The 15,035-nt window shown below is 44.3% G+C and overlaps 1 protein-coding gene across 8 annotated transcripts in view; it reads left to right on the top strand.

The window, feature by feature from the left end:
* ep400 (E1A binding protein p400) overlaps nucleotides 1-11,660 on the top strand; it is a 33,491-nt gene extending 21,831 nt beyond the window's left edge. For 6 of the 8 annotated variants that reach the window (XM_080893334.1, XM_080893331.1, XM_080893333.1 and 3 more), the window contains 25 exons: nucleotides 2,038-2,207; nucleotides 3,376-3,572; nucleotides 3,715-3,826; nucleotides 3,955-4,254; nucleotides 4,375-4,449; nucleotides 4,545-4,679; nucleotides 4,777-4,821; nucleotides 4,983-5,136; nucleotides 5,269-5,504; nucleotides 5,608-5,781; nucleotides 5,884-5,931; nucleotides 6,023-6,159; nucleotides 6,277-6,333; nucleotides 6,426-6,504; nucleotides 6,922-7,086; nucleotides 7,178-7,223; nucleotides 7,358-7,464; nucleotides 7,590-7,779; nucleotides 7,879-7,970; nucleotides 8,246-8,419; nucleotides 8,638-8,815; nucleotides 8,987-9,120; nucleotides 9,248-9,409; nucleotides 9,506-9,583; nucleotides 10,556-11,660. In XM_080893334.1, coding sequence (XP_080749460.1) covers nucleotides 2,038-2,207; nucleotides 3,376-3,572; nucleotides 3,715-3,826; nucleotides 3,955-4,254; nucleotides 4,375-4,449; nucleotides 4,545-4,679; nucleotides 4,777-4,821; nucleotides 4,983-5,136; nucleotides 5,269-5,504; nucleotides 5,608-5,781; nucleotides 5,884-5,931; nucleotides 6,023-6,159; nucleotides 6,277-6,333; nucleotides 6,426-6,504; nucleotides 6,922-7,086; nucleotides 7,178-7,223; nucleotides 7,358-7,464; nucleotides 7,590-7,779; nucleotides 7,879-7,970; nucleotides 8,246-8,419; nucleotides 8,638-8,815; nucleotides 8,987-9,120; nucleotides 9,248-9,409; nucleotides 9,506-9,583; nucleotides 10,556-10,876 — 3,566 coding nt within the window. In that variant the 3' untranslated portion in view covers nucleotides 10,877-11,660. The remainder of the gene's footprint in view (nucleotides 1-2,037; nucleotides 2,208-3,375; nucleotides 3,573-3,714; nucleotides 3,827-3,954; nucleotides 4,255-4,374; nucleotides 4,450-4,544; nucleotides 4,680-4,776; nucleotides 4,822-4,982; nucleotides 5,137-5,268; nucleotides 5,505-5,607; nucleotides 5,782-5,883; nucleotides 5,932-6,022; nucleotides 6,160-6,276; nucleotides 6,334-6,425; nucleotides 6,505-6,921; nucleotides 7,087-7,177; nucleotides 7,224-7,357; nucleotides 7,465-7,589; nucleotides 7,780-7,878; nucleotides 7,971-8,245; nucleotides 8,420-8,637; nucleotides 8,816-8,986; nucleotides 9,121-9,247; nucleotides 9,410-9,505; nucleotides 9,584-10,555) is intronic. The other 2 variants (XM_080893335.1, XM_080893329.1) reach the window with 1 other exon arrangement.
* The last annotated feature ends 3,375 nt before the right edge of the window (nucleotides 11,661-15,035 follow it).

Raw genomic sequence — 15,035 nt, 5'->3', positions numbered from 1 at the left:
TAGCGACGATTCAGAGCGCCAGGGCCTCGTCTACTAGAGGCTTGTACGCTTACAAATGGCGAGCCTTCGAGCGATGGTGCCAGGACCGCCACACTCTCCCATTTCAGTGCTCTATTGTGGATGTTTTGACATTCCTGCAGGAGCTGTTGGATAAAGGCCTTTCGTTTTCGACGATCAAGGTTTATTTAGCGGCTATATCTGCTTGTCATATCGGTTTTGACGGGGTGACACCAGGTGCGCATCCCCTCGCCGTGCGTTTTCTGAAAGGGGTTCGCCGGCTGAGGCCCGTGCTTAAGTCCAGTGTCCCGGCTTGGGACTTGTCTTTGGTGCTGGAGGCCCTTTGTGGCCCTCCGTTTGAACCCGTTGAGTCGGTAGATATGAAACTTCTTTCATATAAGACCGCATTACTTCTCGCTTTGGCCTCGGCGAAGCGAGTGGGGGACCTTCATGCGCTGTCTGTGCATCCTGCCTGCACACAGTTTTCTCCTGATGGCCGCAAGGTCGTATTGCGTCCGAATGCCGCCTATCTTCCCAAGGTCATGCCTGCATCTTATAGTTCAATGGAGTTTGAGTTGCTGAGCTTTTGCTCCCCTCCTTTTGAATCTGAGGAGCAGAGGAGGGTGCATTCTCTTTGTCCGGTGCGTGCGCTACGCACCTACATTGAGCGCACTCGGGATGTGCGTTTGTGTGACCAGTTGTTTGTCTGCTTCGCTAATCCGAATAGAGGTAGAGCTCTGTCCAGACAGAGGCTGTCCCACTGGATTGTAGAAGCTATCTCGCTGGCATACAGCACCGGAGGTTTTGCGTTGCCCCACGGGGTGAGAGCTCATTCCACCAGGGGGATGGCGACCTCATGGGCTCTTTTTAGAGGGGTGCCTGTGGCTGATATTTGTGCAGCGGCTAATTGGGCGTCGCCGCACACTTTTGTGCGGTTTTATCGGTTGGACGTTACAGCCCCTTCGGTGGCTCATGCTGTCCTTTCTGCTGGGTCTACCACTCACTAAGGAGGTGGTGGTCCCGTTCCGGTTCGGTGGCTGCTCTGCGGGGCGTGTATATAGGTCCCATACTTATGTGTTGTACCGAGTGAATCGACTGAAAGGGAACGGTTAGTTATGTCTATAACTTCTGTTCCCTGAAGGAGAGGAACGAGGTACAACACAGGGTGGCCCCACTGAGCAGTTGGCTCGGTGAAGAGCGGCTATCGAACTGAGGGATGACGGTGATGGCAGCGGCTATATGTGCGGGCGGGGCCTTGCGCGTGTCATCACACGTCATCTGCCGTAAAGGCGTGAATAAAGGTTTCTTCAGCCAGGACACGCGAGGGCGTGATATCCCATACTTATGTGTTGTACCTCGTTCCTCTCCTTCAGGGAACAGAAGTTATAGACATAACTAACCGCTCTCTCTCCCTTTTTCATTGACTCTATGTTCACTTCCCTGTTGTTTCTCTTCAGTCTGTGGATTGCTTCATTGAGGGGAAAATGTAATTGGGGCCAAAAGTTTGACATATAACCACAAAAGCTGAGAAACCAACATGACAATTAAGAGAAATGTATTCTGTCTTTCTGTTCCTCACCCTCCAATCACATCTCTGCACCTACACATGCATTACTGTGTGACCGGAGTTATTGATGTTGACTAAAAGTAAAATACAAGAGTAGACAAACAAGAAATCCAGTCACTTCAGTCATAAACTTGAGAACAAAAGAATGGATACATAGAATATTAAACATGTTAATGCCCTATTAAACATAGGGCATTAACACATTTGATTGTAAAAAGAGGTACCAGAGCCATATAACTAGGTGTCAGTGACCTGTGATGACTGTCAGTCATCAGTGACACACAAGCCACAGCAAGCTAGAACTGTCACACCTATTCTTTTAAAACTCTATACGGTGTTCTTACTAAAAACATCACAGAAAAAAGGTTCCAGGTAAGGACAAATATCTCCTGCTTACACAGGCTGAGTGACTCCTCTCACGTTTTGCCTTGGATCTGCCTTGGATAATAACATGATATTTTTCTTTCCCAAAGGTAAACTGGAAGCTCTTGCCATCCTGCTGCAGAAGCTGAAGTCAGAGAGTCGCCGTGTCCTCATCTTTACACAGATGTTGAAGATGCTGGACATCCTGGAGGCCTTCCTAGATTACAGACAGCTCACTTACGTGCGCATTGATGAGAGCTTCAGTTGTGATGAAAGACAGGTAAAATCACACCACATTGGATTTGTTCCTTATAAACATTTTTGCTGAAATCAAGTTTAAAGAAATGAATGTTGACAGAGGGTCTTGTCATTTTAAATATTTTAATGTGAATTAAACTATTTTCCCCCTTATCTGTCTTTTTTTATTAGTTCATGTTTGTGTGGAGGGGATCTTTGAGTTAATTTGTTTTCAATTACAAATAAGCTATAGATGCAGGCAACTAAGGCTACGTTCACACTGCAGGCGAAAGCGCATCAAATACGATTTTTTTTTTTTTTTTTGGACCCTATGCGACCCATATCCGATCATGGTATGACAGTGTGAACGGCACAAATCCGATATTTTCATATCCGATCTGGGTCACTTTCATATGTGGTACTGAATCCGATACATATCCGATGTTTTAGAAAGCGACTGCTGTTTGAACGGTCATGTCGCATTAAATCCGTCTTTTACGTCACTGACACAAGACAGACGCCAATTATCAGTGCCAGAGAACCGCCCAAGAAGACATCGTGAACACTTCCTGGCCATCCCATGTAGATGTCAGTGAAAATGTTGGGAAGACAACGTTGGAGAAACGTGAACATTTTATTTGTACTGTATAATCTGCAGATTCTGACAGAAATCTACAACTATCCTTTGAAGCACCGCTCCTCTAAAACAGCAATAAGGATAATTATTAGGTTACATTTACATTATTATGTAAATAACAAAATAACTTGAAGCAAAAATTGGGAAACCTAAAGTCCGAAGTCTTTATATTAAGGGCCATCAGTCAAACAATATTGTTTGCTCTGGGTCTAAACAGAGCGCGTTGTGTGTGACATCTTCTTTTGCGCATGCGGGCCGCTTTGAGGGTTCACACTACAGAGCGTTTGCTGGTTGCATTTTATTTGTAGTGTGAACGAGCAGACAAAAAAAATCTGATTTGATCAAAAAATCGGAATTGAGCATTAACACCTGCAGTGTGAACATAGCCTTACTGACAACAGCAGTCTCAAAAATAAACAATGAAGATAAAAATGTCTAAAGCATCTGTTTCATATTAGAAAGGATAGTTTGTATATTTACATGGCAAAGTAAATGCATGAGTACATCGTGTTTTAAAAATAAACTGCGCTGTCAACTACTTCTTCAACTCTGTTCATTCGTTGCGTGCCTGCAGGAAAATATGAAGAAGTTCAACAGGAACAGGCAGGTGTTCTGCAGCATCCTCACCAACCGCTGCTGTTCTGCAGTTGGGACTGTGTTTGACGCAGACACCATCATCTTCTACGACACAGACCTCAATCCCAGCATGGACGCACGCACCCAGGAGTGGTGCGACAAAATAGGGCGTTCCAAGGATATTCACATATACAGGTGATATTATAAAAACAAGGCATTCTGATTTTGTTTCTATTTTTGTGCTCCTTATTCCGCCCCCAGATAAAACAGTTTTACCTTATAACAGTGTTACTGAAGGACTCGACTTGCGGTTTTATTTACTTTTGCATGTCCCAAGGTTGGAGAGTGGGAATTCTATTGAGGAGAAGCTCCTGAAGAATGGTACCAAGGACCTGATAAGAGAGGTGGCTGCTCAGGGTACTGACTACACCTTGGCTTTCCTCACTCAAGTAAGATAAACTCACTGAAGCTTCTACCGATATTCAGACTATAAATATATGGAAAAAAGGTTTAGATCCCGCATTATTTAGTTCTACCCAAGACATGAAATAACTGTCCTGATATTGTGTGTTTGTAGCGGACAATCCAGGATTTGTTTGAAGTGGAGGCAGGCTCGGGAGAGAAGGTGGAGGAGTTTGTCGTCCTTCACCAGGAGCCTTCAGCCTCTGAGGCCATCTCTCCCAGAGTAGCTAGACCATACATCCAGGCTCTCCAAAGCATAAACTTGGATGCCCTGTCAGAAGATGAAGAGCCGCATCGGCAAAAGCAGGAGGACGAGTTGCCAGACCAGGAGTCAACAGAGCGGGACCAGGAGTCAGAAATCCACGCCAAAGAAGAGCCTGCTCAGATAGAAGAGCTTAATGCAGTCATGGAACAGGTGGGTTTGCTTATTTTTTAATTAATATATGCAGCTTGAAAACTGGTTAAGCAAAACTAAATTACCATAACATTAAACGCTGGTTTGTTTTGTTTTTTCATTCACTCATCATTGAAACAGCTTACACCTATCGAAAGATATGCCCTGCATTATTTGGAGTACCTCCACGTCAGCGATGATGAAAAAGCTCTAAGGGTGAGAGTTAAGGCACATCTTTACAGATTAATTGCAGTGAAAATGTGGAAATTTGTTCATGAACAGGTTTTTATTTTTGTTGTTTTGTTCCTCAGGAGAAGTTGGAGTGTTCAAAGAGAAGCTGGGAGCTGCAGCAGTTGCAAAGGTTGAAGGAGGAGGAGCAACAGCAGCACATGATGGAGGGAGATGAAGATCTCTTCACCTACACCAGAGAGGATGCCTACAACATGGTGGGTGGGACGGTTTGATCTCTGCTAATCAAGCAAGAAGTGGTGCGTGGATTATTGTGCTGTAGTTGACCTGAACCTTTTCTCTGTACTTCAACAGGAGTATGTGTTTGATGCGGAGGATGGCCACACAGAAATTATGCCGGTAAGATGCCACATGTGACCTTATCTGTAAATGTTTACACAGATTCTTGAATGATGCAGACACCTGTATCTCTTCCTCATTCAATGTACTTACATTGAGCCACAACGTGAAATCCTATTTTTGCCTTTGGACGGTTTTTGACATGTGGTTTTCCACCATAGCTTTGGACTCCACCCACACCACCACAGGATGACAACGATATCTACATTGATTCTGTAATGATGCTGATGTATGACACCACACCCATGCCAGAGTCCAAGTTGCCTCCTGTCTACATTCGCAAGGAGCATAAGAGACTGAAGATGGATCCCTCAGGTAAGAAAATATCTCTCCTTTTAGAGAAGTTGTTGTAAATCTTGGGTTAAAGACCAGAAGAATGGACAAAATGCAAAAGTATCATTGCAAGTTTGTTTGGTTTTCTCCCCTAACTTGAGTGTGTTTCTTCAGCAGCAGCCAGAAAGAAGAAAAAGGGCCACGGGGAGACGGTCATTCCTCCCCGTTCCCTTTTTGAAAAAGCCAGTATGCTCAAAGTTCGCCGTGAGGTTAAAGACCAGAAAAAGAATTTCTCCCTCAAGCAGCAGGCACCCTTTGCCAAGCCCCTCCCCTCGCTGGCTAAACCTGCCACGGAGGCAGGGCAGGACAATCCAGAGTGGCTCATCAGTGAAGACTGGGCCCTGCTTCAGGTACTGGCTTTATTTACTCCTGCCTCCATGATGCTCTAAGCATCGTTAATCCATCCTGTGTTGCATTTCAGTTAACATGTTATCTTTGCTGTGTGTCCGTTAGGCTGTGAAGCAGCTGTTGGAGTTGCCGCTCAACCTGACAATCGTGTCTCCTGCGCACACTCCTAACTGGGATCTGGTGAGTGATGTGGTGAACTCCTGCAGTCGCATCTACCGCTCACCCAAACAGTGTCGCAATCGCTACGAGAACGTCATCATTCCCAGGGAAGAGGGCAAGGTAATGAAAACAGGGTCATGTACTTTACTGTCTTGCACACATTTTGCTTGTTTGTCTCAACAATCACTCTTGGGTTTTTTTCCTTTTCTTTTTTTTTTTAAGTTGGTGTATGAGGCAAACCCCAAGAAGAAAACCAAGAGTATATACAAGGTACTCTGTCTTGCTTGGTCTTTGCGTTCAGCCGTTATTTCTTCTTGAATTCTGGGGATCATTTTTATTCTTTTTGTGTGTCCACGTTTAGTCTAAGAACAGCCGTCCTCTGAGGACCTGTCAGATCTACACACAGGATGACAATGCCACTCACATCCAGCTCTACAACAGCCGCTTTGAACTCATGAAGATCATTGCCAGCAAGAGAAGCCCACCAATCAAACCACTGTAAGTACCGAGAATTTGAAAAAAAAAAACCTACATTAACAAAATAAAAAAAATGTAGTGCAATTATGTTGAGATAAGATATTGCCGTTTAAATGCATTCATCTATACTGCTTACAGACTCGGCATGAATCCATTTCAGAAGAACCCCAAGCATGCGTCTGTCTTGGCAGAAAGGTGCGACTTAAGTTTGTAATCACTGGGAATCAAAACCTGAAATCATTAAGCAAACAAAGAAGTGTAAGGTTTTATTTTTTTCTCATTTTCAGTGGGATCAGCTACGATAAGCCGCTACCTCCCATCCAGGTGGCATCTCAGCGGGCTGAAAGGATTGCCAAAGAGAAAAAGGTGCTTATCAGCAGTGTGCCTCCACTTGTGTTTTTATTTATCCAGGTGCTATGCCATGCTAGGAGAATGTAAGACTTATTACAGCAAATGTCTGTGAATAATTCTTTAGGTGTTGAGAGAAATCTGGTTAATATTAGTTTCCACCTGTCAGGACAGTTTTCATGCATGCGGTGCACAAAGGTAGTAGTCTACACACTGTAGCTGTTGGATTTAAAAGCAATTATGCTATTATCTAGATATAAATCAGTGATCACTCCAAATGTTTTAATAGTATAAAAATTGGAGAAAAAAAACAAGAGTGAACTACTAAAAACAGACTACCATGCATCATCTTCAGTCTGGTTTTCATCCATCTTTACAAATATATTTGCTTTTGTGTTGCCTCCATGCATTGTTTGTGGATGTGTGTGTTTGCAGGCTCTTGCAGAGCAACAGAAGGCTCAGCAGTTGGCCCAGCAGCAGACTGGAGCCCCCCAGGCTCAGGCCGCACCTGGCCAAGCCCAGGCTCCTGCTTCTGGCCAGGCCCAGGTCCCTCAGGCTGCAGCAGTCGCCGGAGCTCCTGCTGTGCCTAACGCCGTACTGGTGAGACTCAGTAGTTGAGCTATATGTTTTTACATAGTCAGATCCAAAACGAGCTAATGGAAACTTTAAACATGCTTATCATGTTTCACAGGCTGGGGGCATAAAAAATTCCACTGTGGGCACTACCATTCAGGCTGGTATGTACACACACACACACACACACACACACACACACACACACACACACACACACACACACACATATATATGGTTTAGATTACAGTGCAGCTTGTGTCCCAGTACTTAATTCCTTTCACTTTGTTTCTTCTAGCCACTGTTGGGGGGAATGTGATTGTCAACACAATAGCTGGAGTTCCTCAAAGCCCTTTCCAGCCCAACAAACGCCTGGCGTCTTCGGTCATGCCAGGAACGCTGTCTGTGAGTCTGGTGACCTGGCACTATTAACATACAGTGATATAAATAGTATTTGGATTGGAATAAAGCAGCAAACTCAGTCATCGAAACCTTTATTCATACTATCGCTGTTATTTTGATTAATGTAGCCTGCAGGTACAGCTGGAGCACAGGTGGTCCATGCACAACAGAGGACTGTGACAGCTACTGCTGCCCCGGCTGAGGTGGTTGCCATAGCTACAGGTCAGGCTGTTAGAGCGGTTACCCCAGTGACAGCATCTGCAGTAGTTTCTACCACTATGAGCCCAGTGCGCTCACTGGTCACTCAGGTCACACCAGGTAACGAGCTTATCACTGGCTTTTCTCAGGTGCACATTTTGTTTTACAGCCCTGACCTTTTCTCTGTCCTTTTTCATGCATCGACTGTGCTGTCTCAAGGAAAGCCAATCAGCGCAGCCCAGCTCCATGTGCTCAGACAGCATCTGCCACAGGCTACATCCCCTCAGATGAAAGCCGTTAGCAAAGCCCAGGTACGTCACTACCACCTTTGTAGAATAACTACACCAAATGCAACAGTAACAGTCGCTTATAGAAAAAGTCATTTCATCTCTTGCATAAGGTGGACCTGTGGTTATGATTAGACAGATGTTAATAATAATAATAATTGACAGATGACAATATTTCCGTTTTACCCACTAAACAATGCAGTGCGCTATTTTCTCAATGTGTGTAAGTATGACCTCTAAGTTAACTTGCATGGAAATATCTGTGTGACTTTTTTCTTCTTTTTTTTCTTATTTTTAAGGTGCACAAGCAAAAGTTGCAGCAACAGGCAACAGCAACTCAGGGCCAACAGGCTGCAGGGGCCCAGCAGGCCGCACAGGTGCCAGCTGCACAGACTGTACAAGCTAATCCTCAGCTAGCAGCTGTGACAACACAACGACCTGTGCTGGCCACCAACCTGCAGATGGGCAGATTGGTAAGATTAGAGAAATAGTGATTAGATATTGATGCAGTTGTGCAATACAACAACATAAATGCTACTTTCAGCATATATTATCAACAGAGATCTAAAAGATATAACATTAAGAGAGACTATTACAATTCACTGGTGGATCCCCAGAAACACTGCCCTCCGCTTATGTTAGTGATTGAGCTTGTGCCACCTTTCTTACTCTTGTTCTTTTCACCCTGCAGACTGCTCGAGTACCCAATCAGAGCCAGATTCAGGCCCAGGCAGGACAGACAGCTCAGGTGACTCTGACCAAGCCTCCTGTAGTTTCTGTGCCAGCTGTGGTCTCATCAGCCGGAGTCACTACATTGCCAGTGACTGTAGCAGGCATTAGTGTGGCTATCGGTCAGGCCCAGAAAACAGGTGTGTTGAAATTCTTGAATTGCATACATCACAAGATGCAACAGTATTTGCTGCTGACTATACCTGCATCATTTGGATTGGAAACCCTTTTATAGTAGCAAAATGTATGTTCTCATCATCACGATCTTCTAATATGTCTTTTAATCTGACGCACTTTCTCCGTTCTGTCAGGTGTCCCCTTCCAACAGATGCAGGTCCAGCAGCTGATTCAGATGAAGAAACAGCAGCAGACAGTTCAGGTGGCAGCTGCACCCCAGCAGAAGGCAGGGCAGCCACAGCCAGGACAGGCCACTGTACAGCAAAAGGTAATGTCTTTGTTTACATATAGAGATTTGTGTTTATTGAGAGTATCAGGAAGTAATAGTTCACTAGTAATATTACTGTATTCAATAGAGCCAGTCACAGTATTTAATGTATTTTCATTTCCCTTAGATTGGCACACAGCAAGTGACAGTCCAGACCGCCCAGCAAGGTCAGCAGCCACAGCAAAAGGTGACCTATACCACCACCCAACTCCAATCGGGAATCAAGACCCAGTTCTTCGCTACATCGCTCCCCCAGGGCCAGAAACCAGCTGGACCCCAGCAAATCCAGGTGCATCATCAGTGGCAACCCATACAACAGAGTACTTTCAGTGAAATATCGAGATTGTGTGTATGTTAAAATTTTGTTGTTTACTGCTCATATCAGCTGCCTAAGATCCCGCAAATAGTGCAGCAGCAACCAACTGTGGCCAATATTCAACAACTTGTGTCTTCTCCTCAGCAGGTAAGAGTTTAAGGCTTTTTACTAGATTGATTCTACAGACATTGGAATAACCATCACTGCAGGCTTTCACGTGTGCTGCCATTGACAAAATGCTTATATTTGATGTCCTCACTGGTGACAGCTGCAACTGAATGTTTTGTGTTTTCAAGTTGTCCATCCCATTCACCCTCTCACAAATATAAATAATCTATTTTATTACATCTGGCAAAATTGTTGTCTTACATGTGAATGAACTGATAAAGTATGAGGTCAAGGTGGGACCTTGCAAAACTCTTTGGCCATAACTCAAGGATTTGGACACTAATTAAAAGGCTTAAAATTCTCCAGCACAGAATTCCAGCTCGAGGCCAGGTTGACGTTAATAAATAGTTAATATTGTTTGAAAGGGTTTTTTGTTCTGTTTTGTTTTTTCACACGGTCACTCAAGCAGGAATCTAGTTTCCTATATTTACAGCAATAAATAGGCTGTTCATTTGTTGCACACAGTTAAGAGATTAAAGGAGGAGGGAGCATTAAAAGTTTGAAAGATGGGCATGTTTTGTCCTTTGAGGCTTGTATTTAGAACCAATTGTAGACTACAGCTTTCAGCTGAAACCAAGGGTGACTGTTTGGATCGTGTGAACGAGGATTCACGTTTAGCAACAAATAGATGTGCTCTTGTCTTTGTGAAAGGGGTCATGCTATCATCCGTCACGCTTACAGCACTGTGCTGTTTTAATTCATCATTGATGTGAAGTTATGCACAATTTGGTGAAGCTGACCAGAGTGTGTAGGGTAAAATATCAGATGAGATTTCTGTGGGGTCACTTTGTTTTGTTGTCTTTGTCACACTGAACCTTTTGACAGTTCATTTTCATTTCTGATTTTATTTGATTCATCACCGATTTTCTTAGCTTTGATATGCAGGAGAAAGGTTCGTATCAGATCTTTGAGACAGGATGGAAATGTTTAGTCTGTGTTGTTTCTCTTTAGATCCAGGCTCAGCCTCAGACTGTGACTCTGACCCAGGCTGCCACATCAGCTCCCGCTCAGGTGCAGATGATTCCCGCTGGTACGGCGACAGCCCAGGTGGTCCAGCAGAAGATCATCCAGCAACAGGTGGTGACCGCAGCCGCCTCACCCCAGATCCAGACACCACCTCCACACAGCCCAGCCCAGCAGCCCGCTGCAACCACTACTGCCGAGTCCCCGGTGCAGCAGTCTGCTCAGCCACAGCAGGCCTCCAAGGGTCAGGCTCGCCAGGGGGGCATCAGAGCCAAAACCCCTGCCAAGCCCAGTGGGGGAAGCAGTTAGGAGATACACACTAATGAGACTGTATGTACCGAGCGTTTTCCCGCAGTACAATGACGAGGTCGTGCTTTCTTGTGGATCCTGCAACAACAACAAACCTTTACTTTACTCCAACCTCTCTAATCTTGTGTTCAACATGATTTCAGTGCTTGTATCTAAATCATTCTGGGAGATCAATCATGATGCTTCTGCCAATAATTCTGCTGGGATCCATAACTATCTCTCACTTGATCAATAACATTCTGCTCTTCATTTGTTTGTTGTAGAGCGTTTCTCGAAATTTCCCCCACACCTACCACATAATCTCACCGTATGACAGCAGTCACGCCTTCTGCACAGTGGTTATATGACTCAACAGATGTATGAGGCTGAGGATTATGGGTGATTTTTGTTTGTTTGGTTGGTTGTTTTTTTTTTTTGCATTGGGAAATGAGCTCTCTATTAGAATAAGTGTATTCATAAATAGTCTTGTTTTATGTCCAATTCTCTTGTTGTCTATAGATACTGAATGGAGAATAATGCACGTTCCTTTAGTCTTTTTTTTTTTTTTTTTTTTTATTATTATTTCAGCAAATACACTGTAAACATGTACTTTAGTATTTTGTTTCCTCATAAATTCTCCTTTTTTTATTGATGTGAAAGGAAAAAAAACATGTAAATATCAACAGCGGACATTTGTACTTGTAAAGTAGTTGTGTTTTCATTGGATTTTTCAGCCCAATTGTAATAAAGTGTTTTGTTTTTATACACAAATTCATCTTTTCCTTTCATTAAATCGTTGTAAGTACTTTGAAATCTTGTGACTTCTTACATCTTATTTCAGCACACATCCTCTTTTGCTTTTACAGCCTTGTACACTGTGGAAATAAACACTTGATTTGAAGAGTTAAGACTAGAAAAGAAATCAGTTTGTCTGCAAGACCTGTAAGATTATTACACTTGTTAAGATTTCTTCAGTTGAAGGCCAGGAAATAAAAAAACTTGAAAGACCCTTCACCCTAAGCCTAAATTGAGCTCTAGCTGCAGAGGCACATAATCTGGTCTGCACTTACTCAGCACCTTTAAACCTACAGAGCCCTTAATGTTGTTCAGTTTCATTCGTTTACACACACACGGCGTTGGAGCAGCAAACCCAAGAACGCTTTAGGATGCAGAGGAGTCAGACATCAAGTCACTGAAACCACAGCTGACCCCCTCTGATGTGTGCATCAGCTTCAAGTTAAACCACCGTTACACCGCCTCATTTTGGTCCATATTACATTATGGCATGACACAGTTGCTGCAAATTTCCCAGCTGCACATCCATAATGTGAATCACCTGTTTCACCACATCCCAATGTGCTCTATTGAACTGAGATAAAGTGACTGTGGAAGCCATTCAAGTACAAAGAAGTAATGTCATGTTCAAGAAACCAGTTTGAGATGAGCTTTGTGACCAGGCGCATTATCCTGCTGGAACCAGTCAACAGACGATGAGGACACTGGTCTTAAAGGGATGGACATGGCCAGCAACAATACTGGGGTAGGCTGTTACATTTTACTGCGCAAAACAAAATATACTCCACACCATTACACCACCAGTAGCGTGAACTGTTGATCCATGCTGTTCATGCCAAATTCTGACTGCCATCCAAATTTTATCAGACCAGGCAACACTTTTCCAATCTTCTTTTGTACGATTTTGAATGGTAGCTTCAGTTTCTTGTTCTTAGCTGACAGGTGTGGCACTGGGTGTGGTCTTCTGCTGGTCCAGCTCTGCTGCTTCAAGGTTTGATGTGCACTTCTGCACACCTCAGTTGTAACGTGTGTGACTTCCTGTTGCCTTCCTCTTAGCTTGAAGCGGTCTGGCCGTGAACTCTGAGATCAACAAATCATTTTCACCCAGAGAACTGCTGCGCACTGTGGAGAGCTCCCAGCAGATGAGCAGTGTGTGAAATACTCAGAGCATTCTCCCCCTTCCTGATGCTCAGTTTAAACTTCAGCAGGTGGTCTTAACCTTGTGTACGTGCACTGACTGAACTGGGCTGAACTTTGGTTACTGTAACAAACTCTTTTGTCACGCATCTATTAACAAAAAAAATATGTAATACTAAACCCCCCTGAGTACAAAGAGATGGATAAAAGTTTTGCTTCTTGGCATGAATTTGTGAGCAATCAGTGTTGGACTTCCTGCCTGTTTGCACGCTGACTTTCTGAATTAAGAAAATTGGAGGGTTGCTGCAAATTTGCTTCCAAAAATGGTGCAAATGCAGATTTGTGATTGCCCAGAAGGGGTCGCTGGTGTATCAGAATCGCCTTGTCTGCTTTCCGAAGGAGGCCCCACTACTACTCCAGATTTTCAAGCTCAGTGATATTTCCCATCTGCTCCTCAGTGCACGCCCTGCCTCTTTCACTGGCACTCGGTGGCCGGCCCGCATTCACCGCTAAACGAGTGAGACAAGAGAGGTGAGGTGGAAGAAAGGACTCAGAGATGAACAGATGGGCAGAGCTGGTTTCTTTTGGCCAGGACGTCATTCCATCCCTGAGCCCAACCTCTGTCATTGATACTAGTAAAATGCGTCCTTTTTCTCGTAGAAAAAGATCTGCTCACCTGTTATTTAAATGGCAGTTTACAGCAGATAGAGGCAGCATGAAGTGAAACTTCATACTCAAAAAAAAAAAAAGGAGAGCATTTCTACTGTGATTTTAAACCAAAGAAACAGCAGGCGCTTTGTGATCCGGGCACTGAGAGTGACACATTTCCAGTAGCAGGCTGTGCTTCCAGAGAGCCCTCACAGCAGCAGGTTGTTGTTTTGATATTTTCATTCCCAATGAGAAAGTCATGCATTTAGGAGGAGGAGGGTGCGGTAAAGGCTGCTGAGTGGTGTCAGTCGCTTTTATCTTCCTGCTCAGACACTAGCCGCCCACCAAGTGAGTGTTTACCTCAGCCGGGTCTTTAAAGCCTCTGAAGAGTGTCAAATACGCGAGGGAGAAATGAGGGCTGCTCTTGCACTATTGTGTGTGGCTCTCTCCCCCCCCCCCCCCCGCATTTGCATAGAGCCGTGAACAAATGCCCCTGAAGCATGTGGAAAAGCACAGGAGCCCATTTGAGTGACAGCCTCTGGAAAACCGGGATGATACAACGATTACATGTGTTGACACAGCTCCAGTGAAGAGATCAACATGGCAAACGGCTTTGTTGTTGCCTAAGAAACAAGCAGAGCTGAAGGCAACGCGTGCACAAGCAAGCTTAGCAGGCCTGTACGGAGGGCCAAGGCTGCCTAAATAAATGGCCAAACGCTTAAATAAAAGGAGACATTACAAAGCTGCGTGAGCGTGAAACAAACCATCTTCAAATGATATTCTTGTTTGCTTTTGCCTACGATTGAGATACTTTCACATTTACTTTCCGATGTTATTGGTTTGATGAGTTGGTGTATTTATTTATATACTAGTTTCCCTTCCCCTCTCTCTCTCACACACATCCGCACACACATACACAGACACACACTCGTATTCTTTTTACAGTTCTTCCAGTACGCAACTGAGAACTGTCAGTCAAACTGGGTCATGGGTTCAGCTTTGCACCTGTTGGTTGATCAAAACAGGATCACAACACAAGCGGTTGCCTCATTGCGGGAAGTTGCTAAAGAAGCGAGGTTAAACAGCCCAACTGAAAATAACGCCGTCAATCAGTACAGTGGAACGGAAATGTAAGCGAATGGGGGAATTTTCGCAAAAGCCAATAAATAAATATACAAGAAAATGAAGACGGATAAATAGAGAGAGTATGGCAGTTTCTGTCATCTGTGAATGAGTGTGGGGATAAAAAAGAAAGAGATCAGGTATTAGGGAGTCCTTAGGAGCGAGCTCTGCCTCACCCTGCAGATGATAAAAGTCCAAATCCTCTCTCTCTCTCTCTCTCTCTCTCTCTCTAATGTTCTGGCCAGCCGCTGATCACACAGCCCCGGGGGCTCGGCGCTAATGATGCTCCTTCAATGATGCTGATGATCACCGCCGCTGGAAAAGAAGCAGGCCATCTATACTGAAAGGTTGCCATGGCAACCAACTGTGACCCCCTTTAGTGCAAATCACAGGGCTGGTGGAACAATGGTTTATGTAGCACACACTGGCAACGCAGCCCTCTAAGCTCCTCAGACACGTCTCGCTTCGGGCTTTTATT

This window comes from Rhamphochromis sp. 'chilingali', assembly GCF_963969265.1.
Source record: "Rhamphochromis sp. 'chilingali' genome assembly, chromosome: 10".
NCBI lineage: Eukaryota > Metazoa > Chordata > Actinopteri > Cichliformes > Cichlidae > Rhamphochromis > Rhamphochromis sp. 'chilingali'.
The sequence above is the reverse complement of the archived record's forward strand: the minus strand, read 5'-3'. Positions and strand labels throughout refer to the sequence as shown.